A 20,496-nucleotide genomic window follows, 5' to 3' on the forward strand; every position below is an offset into this window, starting at 1 on the left:
AAAGAAACACAAACTTTCATAAAGATGAACTGAAAGCTTAACTTCAAAGCAGATTGGTTCAGTAAAAATTATTATTTATTATATGTATCAATAACTCTTTGCTTTCTGTTAAGTAGTAACTGGATAGCATGAAAGTAAAGATTATTTGTGCCAGAAATTAAAGCTGGGATCCTCACCCTAATTTATATTTTGATAGCCAAAAATGCACATCTTGACTAAGGGAAAATGTGGATTGATTTAAAAAAAAATGAAAAAAATCAATCAAGTTTATGAAGTTTTCTGAAATAGTAATATGAAAAGATGCAGGGATCTGAAAAGGCAAAGTTTTGAAGATATGTCTACCTTTACTTTCTGATTGTTGTCTGGATTCTGCCATTAGTGACTAGGGTGGTAACAGAGTGCAGAATAAAATTCTATTTAGTTCAATGACATCAACATCCCATTTTCTGTTTATTATCTAAATATACACAGATGTGTTGAAATAAACTATTTTTTGTTGGCTTTGAAATAAACTAATGCTAGCATTCTTAAAACACAGAGAAAGCTTACTTGTTTTCTAAGTTAGGAGAAATGTCAGCCACCAAGTGAAAAACACTGGCTGTACCAGCTTTGGGTCACACTGGGCAAGGGAACTTGTGTGTTACTGCTGAAGTTCTTTGCTGAAGAAGTAGCATCAAGAAGAAAACTTTTGTACAAATTTTGAAATTCATAATCAACATTAGAAAACAGTAAGCCACCATGGAAAAGAAAAAAAACCATTATGTCTGCATTTTTTTAATCATAGGAATTGAGAATTCTTAAAAGTGTAAAAAGCTGCTGCAAAGGTTTCAGTTAGGAAAAACACCCAGGTCAAGAAGACTAGTTTCTTTGGTTTGTACTATAATTATTCTGGTTTTAACAGTTACTGAATTGTAAAAACTCCAAGATCCAGCAATTCATAATGCTAAGTAAGTTTTCTTCTGTAAACTGATTATAGAAGCCTATTTTAAGCTAACAGTCTAGCACAGATGAGGTGTTACCCCTTCGGATCAAGCAGTTGATAGCTACTTTGAGTGTATGTTTTTTTGCATTCAGCTAACTTTTTGAGACATACGGGCAGAATTCCTCAGCTGCTTTCTTGCTGCCTTCTTCCCTGCTTCCAGTCTCAACTGAGTCCTGGAATAATCACATATGAAGACTTTCGTTTAGATTTTTTTTTTTTTTTTTTAATGGAACAGAGCTCATGATATCACTCAGTAACTCTTCACTTGTGGCTGCAGTAACTTGATTCCCACTGTGGTGCCTTCCTCAACCTAGGCACAGGGACTCTCTCCAGCTCTGATGAACTCGAGACTGTTCTGAACTTGGGTGATGAGTGATCTCCTACAGTTGCTTGAGACCTGAAGCCAAGCCTGAAAATCCAGTGTGCCGTTCAGTGTGTTTCTGAAGCAGTATTTGTCAAATGTTACCGAAATGCACGGCAATATTTGTAGATAAAAGTAGATGGAGGGAATATCTCTTTTAGACTGGTTTTTCTGGCTGTGGGGGAGGGAAGGGGACAGGAAAAGCTTTTGGCCATGCAAACCCTTCTTCAGACCTCCGGGGGTTTTTTTTGTCTGAAAGCTTGTCTACTATCTAGGGTTGAAAAAGATATCTCCCTCCAAATCTTGTCCTTCCTCTGGCTTTAGATTGTCATGGTTACAGCAACATGCCATCGAAGGAGTAGAGAGACTTCTTCCCCTTCAGAGCTACCTGAAGCTGGAAATGCTGACTGAAGCTCCTTTTTTTTTTTTTTTAATTAAAAATTTGAAAAGGATTTACTGTCATCCAGCTTCCTTAATCTTCATTCTCCTGTATGTGCTGTTCATCCAGTCTCCTCTGCGTATCCGTTACCTGTTAATATTACACGGGGTAACCAGCAAACTCAGTTGCCTGCCTGGCTGTTAGATGTCCAGCAGGGAGACTGCAGAGTGGAGGCAGAGGCAGCTTTAAGCCTGGTCTTTCAGTGGATGTCAACAGCTTTCAACATTGTCTAAATTGCAAGATCTACTGCGTAGAAATTGATGATGTGATCTGTAAGATACGTCATCCTCGATAATTTTGCGTGTTGGCATCACTAGGCGGTTCTTAAGGAATTTGAAATAATGAAATCTCCTCCAAATAAGTAATTAATTAATGGTTCAATAGTTCTTTTAGTGTCTTTGATTAATCCAGACCTGTTCTTCCCTTGGTCTTACTGTCTGCCTTCATGTCCTAGCTGGAGTTAGGATTAATTTAGCAATCTAGTTTCAAATTCCATGGTTTAGGTTATTGTGCATCTGACATACATGAATAGACTTTCCTGTGAATGCTATATGTAAACTCAATTTTTGTGAACCTGAATGTGGTGCATGCACAATTTTTTGCAAGTTTGTGCAGCTCTCAAAGTTTTAAGCTAAGAAAGGCTATTTCTGTGTACCTTTCATAGGCACTGTTAAAGCCGTTGTGATGTGGAGGTGGCTTCTCAATTGCTGTTTTACTGTGGCGTGTTTCTAGATTTCTGCTGTATCGGGTGGATATCTGTGTCAGGCAACTGGCTCTTAGAATTTCTTTTTTTGATAACTAACTTGAGAAATGTATTATTTATTACTCCCAGTTAGATTTTTAGAAGTTCATAAAAATTAATTTTCCTAACTTCTCATTAGTGAACTGAAGCATTAATAATATAAGCTAATAAATTGCAGAAGAAATAATTATGTACTTTATCACAAAGTTCTGGTAGACTTGTGTGCTCTGTCTCATTATTCCATGCCAGAATAAAGTTTTTGTTCAAGCCTGAGTAGGAAGTAATATTATCAGCTTTTAATTTGGTCATGGAATGTAGTCTACGTAGATGCATGCAGGGAGAAGCTTGCTTAATTTGAGCTTGGAAAGTAACACTTATTTTGTTTGGCAGACAAGATCATAGATGAAGGACATCTAACCAAAGTGGAAGAAACAAAGCTTTTGAAAGGTTAGACTTCTGGATTATTTAACTGTTTTTGAAGCATGTTTTTTGTGTCATTTCAGTGCATGTTCTGTCTTAAACTAGCAGTTTGAGTTTTGTTGAATACTCGCTTAAGAAAGAAATCAATGAAGGGAAGGTATATTGTTTATTGAACTCTGCTCCAAATACTATCATAGGGTAAAAAGATCTAAAGGAAACAATTTTTGAAGATTGAGTGCATGAAATGCTAGTCTCGGTTTTTAATGAGTCCTTGCCTGAATGTGCACTTTAAAAAAAATTAAAACATAATAGTTTTTGTAAATTGATTTAAAACTTTAGTGCCTGCATAAATTTCCAACCTGTTTTTGTTTCTGTTGTAGGACTAAATAGAAATAATATTTGGTCTCATTTTAAGTTTTAAATCAAAGTGTATTTCAATTTGACTTCTTCCTAACTTACACCCTCATAACTTTAAAATAACTATTAAACTCCTAAACGTGCCTTTCCTAAGTAAAATGTATCTGTGTATCTCTACTCTTTTCTGTATAAAACAAGTAAAATACAAGGAGCTAATTAGAAAAGATTTCTCTTGTCAAGGAACAGCCATATCTTACAGGGCCAAAATCAGGAATGCTACAAAGTGTGCAGATCAGTATTTCCTATGTGTCTAATAATGTAAGATTGTTTGGACTTGTAGGCTGACTCCACTTTTGTAGCTTTTTATTAATATCTAGACATACTAACTCATTTGTTTACCCTCTGTCCTTCTGAAAAGTATTATTGTATTGAATAAATGTTAGCTTGTTAAAAGTTCTGGTATTTTAGAGACTTTTCAGTTTATCTTCTCTTACCTCAATGTATGAAATTGCACCTTTAATTTGTTTCTGTGAGTAAGCTATAGACAACATGCCATATTTGGCAAAAGAATGCATACAATAACTGTAACGTAACACTTAGATGCCAGTTATCTTGCAAAGCGGTGAGCTATTTTTAGTGTTTGTTAATATATTCTAACTCATCAAGTAAGTATGATGTCAACACATTTTAATATACTTCATCATTTTGTCTATATTCAGCTCAGCTTTATTATGGGAAATAGGGAGAACTGCCGTAAAATAATATAGTACAGGAAAGAGTTTTGTGCTTATGACTCTGGTTCCAGAACAGGAAGCAGGTTTCTAAATCATTTCTCTTTTTGACTTCTGCTGTCTCAGATGTAGACACTGATGCATCTTTCTCTGGTGCCTAATCCTGTTCTGTGTTTCAGGGGGAGGAGGACAGGAGGGAGGAAGAAGCTGGTGCACCTGAGGGTGGGTGGGAGGGGAGTATGAGGGGGAGGTGGGGGAAGAGAGAATTAAGGCAGCAGTTGGAACTTGCGCTGTTCCTCCTGTTTTGCACAGAGCAAGAAAGCTGTGTTTCCCATGTATGACCAGATATGGTAAAGTTAGTTGGATACAGATACTGCTCAGCTTAGCGCTTCTGGATTGGCCACTAATATAAACGACATGGGTGAGGCTTTTAGGATATACTTTTCTTAATACTTTAAAAAGAATGTATTACTTGGTTTAGTAATTGTTACAGTTTTAATGGCAATCTTGTGAGCTTGATTCTGTATGCTACATGTAAAATGCTTTTTATTGTAATGTCTTTAGGAATAAGCTTCCTAACTAATATCTAAAACCAGGCAAGTACCCTTTTTGTTTTAGCAAAGAACCACCCCCAAACATCAAGTTTTTAACTACTCCAGTCATTATGAGCTTTGAAGTCTGCTGAAGTCATGAGAGAGCTGTTTGGAATAGCTGCCAGGTCTGAACCCCTAATGTCCTTTAAGCGTATGGGTGCTTTCCCCTTCTTCCTCCCCAGTGATTTCAGTTACATTAGGATTGGAAAAGTTTGGCTCTTGATCAGCTGCTTTGTTTGTACTTGCCACCTTGTGTTTCATGTACAAATGGATGTTTTTCTGGCACAGAGAACCAGAAAACTTCTCATATTAGATGTAGAAAACTCTTTTTTCTATTAACCTGTCTGTGTTTTATAATCTTGCTAATTTCCCCGTGTCGGTGCACAGGTTGTCTTCAGTTTTTGCTTAACTTCTTTCATTTTGGGGGTGATTAGTTTTATTTATTCTCTTGTTATTTGAAAAAACAATGCACACAAGCTTTCTCATTACTCCTTTGGTTTTTTACATATTTTCATATATTAACACTATTGGTATAACAACACTTGATTTATTTATTGCTGTGCATCTTTCCATGTCCTGGTACTCTTTTGTTGCATCTACAGTATCTATATGTGAAGAAATTATTTGTGTTGACTGTGCTTTTCTGCATGTATGGTAGAAGTAAAGTCTGTACACTGGGAATGTTGTAATGATGCCTTTTTATATGTATCTTTCTACCTGGAACTTCAGACCCAAGAGTAAACCTCTGTTAATCTGTAGGTGGGCAGCAATGCTGCTGTCAAATCAAGGCTCTGCATAGTCAGCCAAGAAGGACTTCATTATGTGTAACCTCACCTGCATGTTGGTGACATGGTTCCTCGCTGATAAACTTACTGGGTTTGCCCACACCAAAGATGGTGTGCCTCTCTTAACGGACCCATCAGAACTAAACTGGAGTGGTTATTTAACAAAAACCAACAACAACAACAAAAAAAGATAACAGCCTCATAAAGTATTTAAACTCTGAGTCAGGGATAATTCTGTGTGGGAAAAGGATGCACTAGTATAATTAAGTCCACTCACCTTTTGAAAATGTCTTGTCTCCATTAAAAACCTAGAACTGGTAAAAAACCCCAACCAAACAAAAAACCAAACAACTGTATGGCTTCACTAAGCTGCATGTAATAATGTGGTGAATTGTATATGAACAGGTATTTCATTAAAGTATTTTTTGGTGGAAAGGATATAGACTGCCTTCTCTTGATATGATTTGAACTGAAAATTCTTTTTAGAAATTAATGTATTAATTTATATTGCTGTGATTCTTTACTGGTTCATATGACACTTCTTTTTAACAGTACGTATATACAAGACTTGTTGCTATTATTTTATTTGTCCAAAATACTGAAGCACAGTTTTATTCTTAACAGCGGTTTCTTTCTGACTTGTTACAGTATCTGCATTGTTCTAGTTTTCTTTTCTTATTTGTTCCCTGATTGAATCAGCTTTTGCACAGAGTTCCAACTGGCAAGAATACAGCTTAAACAAAAGTTCAAGCTGTGCATGAGGGAGTTACATCCCCTATTAGATGCAAGGCTAGATTAATGACTTTAGTGATGCTGAATCCATTTTAGCCCAGATTTTCAAAGAAATAAACAACTACCAGGTTTTTAAGTGTTTCTTCAACTGTTGTTTTCTATTGACATTTAGCAGTAGTTAAATAAATAGATGTATAAAAGAAATTATTATTAAGAGACTGAAAAAAGCATTTACTGATTGTAGTTGATTTTCCTTGTCTTTTACAGAGAATCAAGCAAGAGTCAAAGAATCTGATTTGTCGGACACCCTTAGTCCAAGCAAGGAAAAAAGCAGCGACGACACTACAGGTAAGCATTTAAGTGAGGTTTCTGTAACATCTAATTAGTTTGAATTAAATCACTTGATCATGAGCATTTTCTAAAAGAGTAGAGAAGGTGTGTATTATGCGGAGCCAGATACAAGTTTAGAGCAGTATTGTCTATTTTGCAATTTCATAATTAACTGTTGTAAAGTGAGAATAATATAAAAGCTTCTCTTTGCTTAAAGAATGCATATAGGAAAGCTGTCTGCAGTCTACCTGCTCTCTGAAAAGTGTGGGTTTGGTTTTTTTTAGATGCCCAAATGGATGACCAAGACCTAAATGAACCTATTGCTAAAGTAGCTCTTCTAAAAGGTAAACAAATTTGTTTTTGTAAGTTTACATGCATAATCTGTATATATGTCTTTTTGTCTACCTGGTTTTTTTATCAAATGTGCATTGAAGTACAGTGCTGAAATTCAAATGTTTTGATCATGGTAGTATGGAAGAGTTGCATTTAAATATCAATAATGATTCTACTGGGTGATGTGATATAAAAGCATATTTCTGAGTGTTAGTGTAGAAATAATTTGTGCATAAAGCTAGTTTCTGCGCTGACCAACACTGTTCTGGGAATTTACATGTTATAACTTCAAGTAGAGTTGAGAAGTAGTTTCAGCATACACTTAAGTTAGGGCTAATAGCTGTGGGGTGGAGGCATTGCCAAATTTTGCTTGTATAGTTTCTATTGCTGTCAGAAATGCTTCTGTTAGTTTGCACCTGATGGGTTAAAAAGAAAAATCTAAAATCTTTTTTTGGTTAACACAATCAAGATTTGAATTTCCTGTTGTAACTGTATTAGAATGATAGCTGAGCCTTAGCTTCAAGCTTCATAGCTATAAAATTAAATTGTTTTTACTGCTCTTTGCACTGAAGGCATGTACTTAAAACTTGATTAGCAAGCTAATATTTACATATTCATGAGCTGAAAAAATTGTGGGATATTAATTGGTTGTTACATTTAGCATACTGAAAATTAATTATTTTGTGCTTTATGTACAATTAGACATTGGATAAGATCTGTAAAATGATGCTTACGTTGGGATCACAGATGAAAAGAATGTCATTTATTCATCGTTCAGAAAGACAGGAAACCATAATGAAATTTAGGAGACCTGTAAAAGAGCTTTTTTTTTCTGTAATTGTTTACACTACTCTAATTTTATGACAGAAGGACTTCCAAAAATTGCATGTATTATATGTGTTTCCAAACAGCAAAACTAAAATTGAGTTTGATATTTTCCACTGGATATCAGTTCAGCAAAGTAGTTTAAAAAGGAGTGTTTGAGATACTGAGCATGTTCCATTTGGGTTTTGTTCTAATGTCTGCAGTTAATAACAAGTATATTCAGTGACTTCCTATGTTAGAAGGTAGAATCTGGTGATGTTGTTTGTAGTGATTATGATAGTCTTGGTTTTGGTAATAAATTTGGGTTTGGTGGCAAGTTTTATTTGAAAAAAATTTTTTTGGTTGAAAAGCATGATGTTCATTATCAGAACTTTTAAGTCCAGAATGAGATACACATTAAGGAGTTTGCTTCCTGTGAGCATTGTCACATGCACAGAATTCACAGCTGGAACAACCCTTTGTATGTAAAGAGTACAGTAGAGAAACTGAATTCAGCTCCTGTCAAAATTATTTTAGTTCAAATTCTTACAGTTCGAAGATAGCCAACTGAAGACTTCTACTAATTGGCTGGATTTCTTAGTTATCTTCTGCACACACATTAGAAGTAGTCCACGGACCCCTCAGGCTGAAAACCACTGATTCCTGAATTTTCCTTATATGGAAGTGAAGTCTTCCTAAATTCTGTCAGAAAGGTTCATTTAACAGCCCAAGACCAAGATAAGGCTGCTGTGAGCATGCTGCTTCCTGGATTAGAACAGTCTCAGGTCACAGCAAGGGTCCGGTGTAGTTATACTTTCTCTGTCCAGGGTATATTAAACTGGCAGGGAGGGTTAATTGAACCCTTAAAGGACTAAAATCAAGTTTTCTGTAGTAACATGGAAGCAGTCTTTTGCTAATGTGGATGTTTTCATTGCTTCACCTGTCTTTACTCAGTTGAAGTTTTAAACCATAACCATTACTGAACTTTTAAGTGAATAAGTAGAAAAAAAATACCTATTTGCATAGACCGCTTTGCTATTGAATTGCATATTGCAATTAACTAAAATAATTGCAGTAACTCTTCTTCTCTTGAGGCTATTTATGGGCATTCCTATTTTGCTCTCATGAAACCATTAAAAAATATCTGTACAGTGAATCATTTGTATTTTTTATGAAGAGCCTATAAACCTGCAGTTTTGTTTGAGGTTTTGTCAGAGAGCTACTTCATATGCTTGACTTTGCCCTAAAAAGGATCTTATTTGCCACAGAAAGACTTTCAAGTGGATTTGTTATGCGGTCGTACAATTCAGGAAGAGTGAGAACATTTCTGATCTGGCAGCTGTTTGGAATGCGGAAACAGCTGCTGGAAAAGGCAGTGTTCCTTTTTGTTTAACTGTTGGAAATTACAAAAAAAATTAATGGAACAAGAAAATGATGAGACTTTCAATTGCTGTAGTTTCCTCCAAGTGTATTTTCCATCAATAAATTTTGAGTGTATTCAGGATTTGTTTCAACTTTCTACAAGTCAGAATCTGGCAAAGAGGGGAAGGGGGAAAAGCTGTCACAAATTAGTAGAACTGCCTTTTTTTTTTCCTTCCCCATGAGGTAAATGACTTTATTAGCCATTAATAACAGATTCTATTTAGGCAGGCTGTTTGTGACTACTTATTGCGAAGTTAAAAACAGGTAAATGTTAAACAGATGGAAAGAAGCAATAAATGTCATTGGAAGGTTAGTAATCTTGTTCTTATCAACTTCCTTCCATTTTCATAGTAACTACAAGACTGCTCCATGGAATCTTAATAAAAAGTGTTTTCAGTTGAGGGTTTGCTGAATAATGGTAGTTTACCTAAGAAATTTTGAAAATCAGCAATGGTCTGTTGATTCAGAAAGTTTGGGAACCATTGTTTTATGTTGCAATAGCCAGATACCTTATTTAAAATATACAATACATTTTAGTTTATGTGGATCTTATGAAGCTGAAGAAAACTCGGGGTTTTAATTATCTGACTTCATCTGAGTACTCTGAAAATAGTCATCTGAATAACCTGAGAAATCCTGCAAAATTCTGAAAATGAACTACTGTGAGACTTGGAGAAATACCAGCCTACTCATAAAATTGCTTCCACAGGCCAGGCACATACAGAGAAGGGATCAATTAAGACCACAGCCTATGTGTGGTTCTATATCATCTCTGTTATCAAAACAAAAGTGTAAAGGCAAATGTATAAGCAGACCTCTGTTAGTATCTTCATGTTTGTAAATATTAATTTAATCTGAGTTTTGTTTTTCTTTTGGTTTTATTGAAATTTTATGTTATAGGTCCTAAAATTGCAAAATATTCCTTCACAAACCATCATATTCTTTAATGATTTGGAAATGGTTATTTTTCCCCAAAACTGACCCATGGGTTAGACTGCTTTTCTTGAGCCAGATTGAAGGAGAAGAAATTTTCCTGTGCTTTGGGAATGATTTGTACGGATCATGCTAATTTTTTTTTAACAATTTTAAATAATTGATGTTAAGGGAAACCTCACTGTGAGTGTGTGGGAAACAAAGTGGTGTTAATTAAGAAAGTTTCTTGTAACATGGCAAACAATCTGATCACAGATTAAAATTTTCCATGAGCTAGAATAAATGAATGAGGGTTTTCAAACTGTTGTATTTGACTTTTTTTTTTTTTTTGGCACCTTGTAATTAATGGTAGAATTCCTTAGACTTCTCTGAGAACAGTTAGTCCAGTGCTGAATACTTCTGGAAATTGTTCAAACACTTTCTTTAATTGCAGCCTTTTACATTGGTTCTCAAACCAGGATTTTGTGATGTGAATTTGCTTCTTGAGGAAACTAATTCTAAGCGTGATGGTATTTAGTAGTTTTATTACTTATAAATAGAGCAATCCTACTCACTAAGGAATTTTTTTCAAAACTAGAGTTAGCAGGAAAATGATGTTTGCTTTGAACTAAAAGACATTAAAGAAATTTTCAGTTTGGGTAGGACAGAAAAGCTGTTATTTTCTTGTGCTTATATTTCTTGGCTTTTAATTAGAAGTATGTCAGGCATATGGAAATTCCCCTATTGCATTGGAGTAGGAAAGAGTTTTTTACCTTGATTGTGCCTTTGCTAAACTGATTATGTTGTCCCACAAGTTGAGTTCCTCATCTCCTTTGAAGCAGTATTATCTTTTATGATGTGTGCTTTCATTGATTCGAAAACACTGTCCCCCAGAAAGTTCATTTAGGGTGTCTATTGTTGGATTTGGGACATTGCTTCTTTATCAGGCATGATTTGAGCATAATTTGTCAACTTCCTCATCCATTTCTTCTGAACAGTCTCATTAAGGAGGGTTGAAAGTCTAATTGCCCCAAGTCTTTATCCATGAGAAGCTAAGAACAAAACATGTTCAGTGAAGAGAAACTTGGATTTGGAACTCTAATAAACTGTACTAGAAAGTATCTGGATGAAATATGTAGTCCTCTTTGTTCTTTCTGCTCTCATAATTCTGTTCTGAAAAAGTCTTAAGAGCACATGTGTGCCCTCAGCTCTACTCGATCCCACGAATTCATTACTGTGAGAATATGAAAAGCATAGCCTCTTTTCTTAGAGGGATACAGTATGAATACTGTAGCATGATCTGATAAACAATTTTTTAAATTAAGAAAACAGCAGAAAAAATTTTTATTTACTTTATTGGTGACATATACAGTCAAATACGAATGTCAAAAGTATAATAACGAACTAAACTATAGCTTGTATTTATTTTTTTCTTATTAGTGAAAGGTCCAGGCAACCAAAGTAATTTATCTTTTGGGGTTTTTATTCTAAGCAGTGTGCCTTTATCTGAAATCCATATGGTCTGTAGTGGTAGGCATTTATTAATGAGTTAGCTGTGTAACACACCTAGCTTTTTGTTTTTCCTCTCCTATGATGCACAGCTGGACCTCTTTTCACTGATTTCCTTCCTCTACCTTTCTCACCTAACAGGCCTTATATAAAGTTTTAGCCCTCTGCCTATATAGTTTAGTAGTGCCGTTTGTGCCTGTTGAAAGATCTGTTTCCACACAGACACTACTTAAGGAAAATGTAGTGAATGAGAGTTTCCTGGATCCAGTTCCTGGCATTGCAGATGCCTGCAGGCTAGAGTGTTGTCTTCCTCCCTGTTACTGCATCTAGTTTCTAGTGTGTGCCCATTAGAGGACACTGCTATTTAGTTACAAATACTTATTTTTCCTCTTTTAAATTCCCCGAAAACTTCAGCTTTAAAAGTATTTAATTTGCCTGTGACTGCAAGTCATGACTTATAAGCCCAAGAGGTATTTCATGTGCATTTTAGCTAATACAAAACTTGTGGGGAAGAGCAAATGTTTTTATTTAGAGGTTAAATAACATGCATAGATATCTGATTGTATTAAAGATATATCTGATATTTTAAGACATAGTGGAAAAAAAAATTTTGCAAACAAAATTTAGCTTAGTATTCACTAGGCCACTGAATGAAATAAAGAGGGTGGACTTTTCTTCATTTTCTTAATTTTGTTTTAGAAAATTTCCCTAAATTATTGCTTTTCTTGTCATTACGGTCCACAGAGGTAGAGGGGGAAGCCAAGCCTTGCATGGTAGCAAGCTGATTGGCAGTAGCAAACCACTTCATAGCAAATCTTTGCATAATCTCTTGCAGCTGACTGGCATTAACCAGCCTCAGTATGAGGCTGGGTCTGTAAGTGTGCTGGTATGCTGCCTGCCAGGGCTGGTACGTGCTGTTAGGAGCAGGACTGTGGGAGGGTGGTAGGGGATGGGATGGGTTGGGAGGTAGGGGATGGGATGCAGGATCAGTGCTGATAAGCGTGTGCTAGGAGAGAGGGTTAGAGTAGCTTCCTTTTAAAACAGACAAGTTGTAAACACAGTCAAAGATTGTTTTATGCTTGTTGTTTGTTCATTTTTGTCAGTCCAGGAATCCTTGCCAATCTATACAGTGTTTTTAAAACCTCTCTAATTCTTGCTTGTTATTTTTTGTTTTATACTGCATGTTATATATGATGGATGTTTTAAAGTTTGCATATGTTTTCCTCCTTTTAAAAGTATATTAATATTTTTGCTAATATTTACCTAACCCAATTCTGAGTTTACTTTAACTAACTTCAGATGATTTGAATAAATGTTGCCAGTCACCACATGGCAGTGCAAAATAAACTGTTGTACAAATTCACAGTTTAAAGAAAATGTTCTTTTATCAGATGAATTGCAGGGTGCACAATCAGAGACTGAGGCTAAGCAAGAAATTCAGCAACTGCACAAGGAGCTGATTGAAGCCCAAGAGCTAGCTAGGACAAGTAAACAAAAATGCTTTGAACTTCAAGGTGAGACCCAGATGACTTGATTGTGTAGGGTATCCATTAAAATTGTATTTATCAGGGAGTCTTAAAAGGGGGTCCAGTTTTGTGGACTGGCTGATAAATTTGTTTCATCTCCTGCGCAGAATGTGAGAACCTTTTGCTTTTTTTCTAAACTATATACAGTCCAATTGAGCTCTGACTTTTTGGTTCTAGAGTCTTTTCACAGTATTGAATACATACTTGAACTCCATGTATTTCATCCTTATATAATATATTAATCTACAGATATTTATTAATCTGTATTTCAGTCAGATAATGCACATAATGTAATGTGTTCAGTGGTAGTTCTTTGTTTAGATCATCCTATCAGATATGTAGCTGTATCATTATCCTCAGCAAAACTGTGGGTTGTTTTTGACAGGAAATAGTATAGTCCAGTTTAATTGCTTATTGTTCAGTGTTCTTTATGGGGTATATTTACAGATATTTTTTTTTTTCTCCTCCCACACCTGTTTGTATTTAGTACACATGGAGTTTTTGGATCAGGCAACAGATTATATTAATTTCAAATTAATTGTAATACTACCATAATAATGGAATGATGTCTTAATATTAACTTTTTATTAAACTACTTACACAGTTACTAGCTTTGATAACTTACTGAAATAATATGATTATTTTAATCTTAAGGGGAGTTTTGACTAAAATTAATTACACAGCTGAAATACTTCTTACGAAAACTTTTGGGCACATTTTCACTTTCATTTATAGCGCTATTGGAAGAAGAGAGAAAAGCGTATCGAGTGCAAGTTGAAGAATCTAACAAGCAAATAAATGTTCTGCAAGGTAGGAATTTATTTTTTTCACCCCACTCTTTAGGGAAAATATATAGCTTTGGCTGTTTCCGTGGCATCGTAAGCACTAATAAAGGAAAATATTAATTGAGTGTATGTTTTAAATCTGATTTCTTCCACCATATCTTTGAATTTTATCGTGACATGTTTCCTGTCAATTCCTATGGTTCTAATCATAACTTAGAAAATGCAAAAGATGTAACCTGTAACAGATACCTCTTCTCCTTCCTCTCTCTTCAGTCTTTCTCAGCTTTGGATGATCCAGGGCTTCTTACTGTGACTATTTTTATCTTCAGAGCACTCAGAAGGTTTAGTCTTTTTTATGCCACTCAGTCTCTTTACTTCATTGATAGGATCCTCTTAAAGAAATTTTTAATCCAGATCTACATCCAACCCCACAGCATGCAGTAAAATTTCTGCAACAGGGACACTTTCTGTGCTTTTAGAAAAAACAGTATGACCAATCATGCTCTTTTCAGCCCAAAGTAATCATAGTGGAATGGTATCCTGTGATTTACGTAACTTGTGTGTCACGTATTCTGTATTACATTAATTTGTCACCCTGTGCATGTGAGTGACCTCATTGGTCAAGAGGCTGTCTAGCCTTAAAATCAATATGGGCTATATTGTGACTTCCTTAGAGCAAGCATTAGTTTGAACATCTACTCAGCCATTGATTGATATGAAACTTGTAGGAGCTTCATACCTTGGCATCTCTGTCAGCATAACATTTGGTTTGGACCCAAAAATGGTTGGAAGGCAGATGAGCAGGCAGGCAGATGGACTAACAGTCCTCACTTTCTTAGGAAATCAAAATAGCTTTAGCAAATTACTTTATGGGCAGTAGTTTGTTGTGGAATGTGGTACTTGCCATATACCAGTTACACTGAGAAGCTTATATAATAGCAATGTTTTATATAAATATCAGCAAATAATGTTTATGTTTTCTGCCATTGCTCCTGTAAGAAAGAGGAGCTTACATAATACCCATCTTCAGAACAAGAGGAGCAATTTAATTTTGACTCTTATCCTGCTAAGAATGAAAATTCTCCAAGTAAAAAATGCTGTAGTGTTAGAAATTAGAGTTTGATAGTTATTTTTATGCAGAAAAAAGAAATCTTTTTCCCTCTCAAAAAAGGAGAATCAAAGTAGAAGCTTGACAGAGCCAAACTTAACTGCAAGGTGCTTCTTTTCAGTTCAGTACTTTCTTTTTTTTTTTGTTTCATGAATCCTTCTCAAGTGAGGTCTTGCTAATGTTTTCTCTACTTCTCTCTCCATTGTAGTTCAGAATGTTCTGATGTTCGTTGTATGCCTGCTGCTTCCCAAACTTTTGGGGTGTGTCACATCTCACAACTTGGGAAAAGTTGTCAATATGTCAAGATTCTCTCTTGGCAGTCTCTGTGAACTGTAGTGGAGAAAAAAATCCTGGCAGCTTCATGCAGTAACATTTCTTGAAGTATTTTCATGGAATCAAAGTTTCAGGCCAGCCCGTGCTACATGGCTTTATATGTTTGTCATAGAGAAGAGAAGGTGCCACAGAAACAACTGAGATCCTGTCTCTATGTGTGAAGTTCTTTAGATGAACAGATAGATAAGGCAAGGAAATTCAAGTAACTTGTCATTTCTTATTAAAAAAAAAAAAGTTAAGCGTTAGTTTAGATGAGGTAATGGCTTACATAAATAAGAGATGTAATGGAAGTTTTCTTTCTAATTGCCCTTTCAAATTATATCCAGTGCTTCAGAAACCATTCCAATATTCTTGGTAGTAATTTTCCTCTGTAAGTTATTTCTACAACTCCACGAAACTTTAGAAACACATGTATGTGTTTGGATTTTCAGTCATACTATGCTTGTTTTCATGCCTGAACATTTAAAGGGAGAGTTGTTCATCAACAATGCAAACAGAAGGAAAAAACCCAAATTTCTTTGAAATACTGCCATTACCGAGAAGCAGGAATTTAGCTTGGCTTGATAAAGATAATAATATCAGGAAGGTATGGTTTGAAAAAAACATTTCTTTGCTCATTAATGGGCACCTGCTATGTTAGCAAGTTATAATTCTTGGTGTTTTAGAAACATGTGGGTTCCTAGCATACTGGTTTGGTAGATTCAAGGTTTCTAATGTAAGGATACATGGAAAGGCAATTTATTAATATGTAATGTGTTGTATTGCTGCCACGTTGTTCTCATCTACTACTTTGCTTGCTATTCTGTTAGTATAAGCCTGTAGAAACTATTTCCAAACAAATGAGGTGGTAGTAAGCCTCATGTTGCTCACATATATTAAAAAATCCATCATGCTGCAAATGTCTTTGTTATGGAACAGATAGACCATTTCATCTTACACAGAATTGCTGTGAAATCTAACTTACTGTTGTCTATAACAGCTCTTATGTATTACAATATATAATAAATACAATATTTTTTTCCCTATACTTTCTTTTTCCTCCAGAGTGTGGAACGGGGTAATTCATAGGTTCTTTAGTTTATCTAATGAGCTAAATGTCTTGCTGGATCCTGTTCAGAGGAGAGGAGAAAAAAGTTGCATTTTTCTTCTTCACTGTACATCAACTAACAGCAAAGTTTCTAGATTGTACCTGTATATTAATTCTACCTATATTACTACTATATTTGAACTCTGATATGTGTTCTTTAAAAAGCAAAATAAAAATGCTGAGCAAATTAAACACTTCACTTCCATCAGTCAGGGTTTTAACTGTAATTTTGTTCCTCTTTCTTTCATACTTCCTTTTCCTCTGTACTGTACTTTTTTTTCCAACTGTTGGCACTGGATTCTATGTGCATGTGTGTTTATAAAAAATAGTTGCGCTCAAAGAAACGTGTTTAGTAATGAAACAGTTTTGAATGGGTATAATTTATAAGGTTTGCTCCATGCAGAGATGTAAAATAGCCTAGCATGTGTGACTGCTGCACATTTACAGTAAACTGTAAATGCTTAAGGACTTCTGATAGTTCGGTATATTTGGTGCAGCTGTCCCTTTCAATTCAGAATTCACCTTGCACTTTGAAAAATGCTTTTTGGAAAGAAGTAAAGTAATTTTTATTTCCTTTACTACATGTTGAGACAAGTAAAAATTAGACTCTGTGCCTCAAATTTTATAGACATCACAAGTTAACTACTGAACAGGCAAACATTTCCGTTGTAGCTTTGCAACTGTTTGGCTTGTCACAGAAGCTTTCTTGCTTTCCCTGTTGTCCCTGAACCCCACGGTGTCCTCGTATAATACTCGTTTTGCCTACAATGAAATTGGATCTAAATTTTCGTTCCAGATTTTGGAGACTTGCTTTAGTATCGCACACATAACACAACCCTAAGAAAGCTTTGTCCAACTATAATTCTAGTTTCTTTTGACTCTGTAATACATGACACCATACACATGCTTTTAAGGGTACACATTTGACAAGATTAGTATCTTTTTTTAATTGTGTTAGGATTCTTTAGTCTTATTAAATGTTGAGAAAGGGAGTTATGTTTTTTAGATTTTCTGTTTTAAAAAATATTAACATTAATGTATGCTTTCCAGCTCAGTTGCGAAGGTTACAAGAAGATATTGAGAATCTTCGTGAGGAAAAGGAGAATGAAGTTTCAAGCACTCGAGATGAACTAGTCAGTGCTCAAAATGAGATTCTGTCACTTCAACAAGTAGCAGAAAAGGCAGCATCGGAACGAGATACAGATATTTCTGCATTGCAAGACGAGCTGCAAACAGTGCGAGCGGAACTTGAACTCTGGCGGAAGGATGCCTCAGATTACGAAAAAGAAATTGTCAATCTGCAAGCGAGTTTTCAGCTCAGATGCCAGCAGTGTGAGGATCAGCAGAAGGAAGAGGCTACTCGCTTAAAAGGTACTTGTTTAAAAGGATGTCACAGACCAGTGCTAACAGTAGCATCCTTATCAATCTGATGAATGTCAATTATTCAAATCACTGTTTGTCTGTCTCTGTAGTCATTTACTATGTCTATATATATACACACATATGTGTGTATTTATGTATGTGTATCAAGGCTTGTAGTGTTACAAAAGCTGTTTTGTATACTTCATTAAATGCCTAAATTAGCTTAGGTACCCTTTGAAATCAAGAGCAGACCAAGTATAATTCCACTTAAAAAAGATTGAAAACTTGTACTGTTTGAGGGATTGATACTGCCGCAGATTTTCAAGGGGATATGCGTAACTTCTGTATAATTTAAGCCTGTAAATGGATAGCTTCTGACCTTTTAATTTTTCTAGCAAACCTTCACTTGAGACAAATAACTGTATTTTATGGCTTAATAAAACTCTTCATGCCATCTCACTTTTAACATAAAAATGCTAAAACAAATTTAAAATTAAAGCTTTATTCTGGACACATGACGAGAGGTATACAATTATGTTGTACTGAGCCAGCGTACGGCTTCTTTTAGGCTCATTCATTTGTGTTTCACTTTACCTGTAATGCACCCACATCTCATGAGGAGTGGTTGAGAGTCACTACTCCAGGCCTATAGCTTCAGGTCTTGGAGAATCTGCTAGTAAGAGTTCAAAAGTTTGTGCTGAAACTTTGTACATGCCACAGAGAAACTGGCATATGTAAAATACACTTTAAATTCTGAATCGGTTAATCTTTGTGAAGTTGTCAGAGAACCCTTTATCCAGTTCAGACTCCAGTCTCTGTCATTGTATTACTAAGATGTGTGTAACATTGATTTTTATCTATTTTACCAGGGACTGATTTATTTCAAAGGTCTCATTTTCACCCTTTAGTTATTGCTTTAAACATTCTGTTCCTGGTAACAGAGTCATGGTATCTAGTGATTCTAGTTTGCTGTTTTCAAGTCAGGGAAATTAATTTCTTCAAATACATTTTTCTGTCGCTGTTTCTAAAATGCTAGAGTAGACCTATAAACAGACTGTTTTCTCTTCCTTTGTGCCTTAGAAAAAGCTTGCATAAAAAAAAAAAAGCACTAGCTTGTATAACAGCTCACAAACCTCATAACAGTAGAAGATACTGTAATGTTTTATAGGTGCTTGTGAGACAATTCATGGGACTATAATCATGTCAAGTATATTTGAGATTTATGATTGATACCAGCTTTTCCTCTGTTTATTAGCTGGTGATACTTGAAGCAGTCATGAAATAATTTTACTCAATTCAATTAAATTTTATTCATTGCAGGTGAACTTGAAAAGCTGAAGGCAGAGTGGAGTGCTCTGGAAGCTGAATGTGTTACACTAAGGAAGGAAAATACTATGCTTACATCTGAACTTCAGCGACAAGAGAAGGAGCTTTCTAGGTGAGGGCACAATGGATTTGTCTAGGAAGGTATCGTAGTAGCTGAAAAGGTTTTTTTGTTGTTGTTTTTTCTTCCCAAAAGTGATACTAAATGCCTGATGGTGTTTCAGTAAATGTATTGAAATTTTATTTATGTCATAGTATTGGGCTGAACACACTTTTATGCCATATTGTTATACCAAGCTGTTTTTTTCTATTTTGGAAATGCTTCTGTATTACTTACCAGTTGTGTTATATAGACATAAGGCAACCTGACTTATTTTGCTGCTTTTAATAAGGACTTGGAAGCATGCTTTGTGGAAGTATTTAGACTTAACAGTTATCTTTCTACTTAAAAGATAATAAACCACATAGATCTCCTAACCTAAAAATTTCTCAGCATTCAGGGTTGGAAAATGATTCTCAGTATGGTGTCTCATGGAAGCCTGTCACATTATAAATAGTAATGATGGGCAGAAACAGTATTCTATATCATGTTTTGCTTAACAGAAAAATACGAATCTTCTTATCACAAGTGCCATAATACCTTTGGGAGGGAATTTTAGAGTGCAGGAGTATTTGTATTTTGCTGTATCTCTTTTGCTGTTTGAGCACATGATGTTGCTAAAGGCTATCTAAATCTTCTGCCTGGAAGTAACTTCCCCTCTTATCCTTTCATCTGCCACTATTACATTGTTTTTCAGTTTCAGATATTGGAATTTAATTCACGAAGTAAATACGGGACAGCAACTTTGTTTTATTGTAGATCTGAATTTTACCAACCATCTGTTGTTTGGGTTTTTTTTTTTGTTTTCTGGCTTCCTCACTGTTGTAAGATCTAATTGAAAAAATAGAAATTTCGCACGGTAAAACATTTCTAGAACTAATATGTTATTTAACAGGAATCAAACCTTTCTTTTTTGTTCCATCATGCCCTGTTTTCCACTTTTTTTTTTCATATGGAAGGTCACACAAGCAAATAGGGGATTTGCATAATGGAGATATGCAAGATCTCTCCTTTATTTTTCTTTGTTTTGCACAGACAAATTAACACTACTTGGTTATTACACTGAAGTTTGTAATGGCTTACTTTAGAGCTTTCTATGACTGTTACACAATTGTACTGAACACCTGAAGAATATATACTAGATATTAGCTTATGCAACTGGAGTAAGCAGGTGTGTGTGTGCAAATAAGTGAAATACTTCTAACAACCTTGGATGGACGACTTCTCGTTACAAATTGATTTCAAAATACTTTGGAATATATAATAAATACTTAGTGAATAATAAAATTAAAATAAGAAGCTAAAAATTATGAATGGGTAAATTATTAAAATTAGAGATTATGATTAATTATACACACTGAGCTGTGCACATATATTTAAAAGCAAGACTATGGCTGCCCTTTTGTGTCAGTACTTTGTA

At 35.1% G+C, this 20,496-nt stretch overlaps 1 protein-coding gene across 41 annotated transcripts in view; it reads left to right on the forward strand.

The window, feature by feature from the left end:
• The window catches only part of SLMAP (sarcolemma associated protein), an 87,302-nt gene that overhangs the window by 59,635 nt on the left and 7,171 nt on the right, over window positions 1-20,496 (forward strand). For 22 of the 41 annotated variants that reach the window (XM_052776952.1, XM_052776950.1, XM_052776961.1 and 19 more), the window contains 7 exons: window positions 2,915-2,971; window positions 6,410-6,490; window positions 6,757-6,816; window positions 12,844-12,966; window positions 13,714-13,788; window positions 17,342-17,662; window positions 18,974-19,091. In XM_052776952.1, the coding sequence (XP_052632912.1) occupies window positions 2,915-2,971; window positions 6,410-6,490; window positions 6,757-6,816; window positions 12,844-12,966; window positions 13,714-13,788; window positions 17,342-17,662; window positions 18,974-19,091 (835 nt within the window). Of the gene's footprint in view, window positions 1-2,914; window positions 2,972-4,282; window positions 4,454-6,248; window positions 6,271-6,409; window positions 6,491-6,756; window positions 6,817-12,233; window positions 12,360-12,843; window positions 12,967-13,713; window positions 13,789-17,341; window positions 17,663-18,973; window positions 19,092-20,496 lie in introns of those variants that run through there. The other 19 variants (XM_052776975.1, XM_052776973.1, XM_052776976.1 and 16 more) reach the window with 5 other exon arrangements.

This window comes from Harpia harpyja, chromosome Z (assembly GCF_026419915.1).
Source record: "Harpia harpyja isolate bHarHar1 chromosome Z, bHarHar1 primary haplotype, whole genome shotgun sequence".
NCBI classification, from domain to species: Eukaryota; Metazoa; Chordata; class Aves; order Accipitriformes; family Accipitridae; genus Harpia; species Harpia harpyja.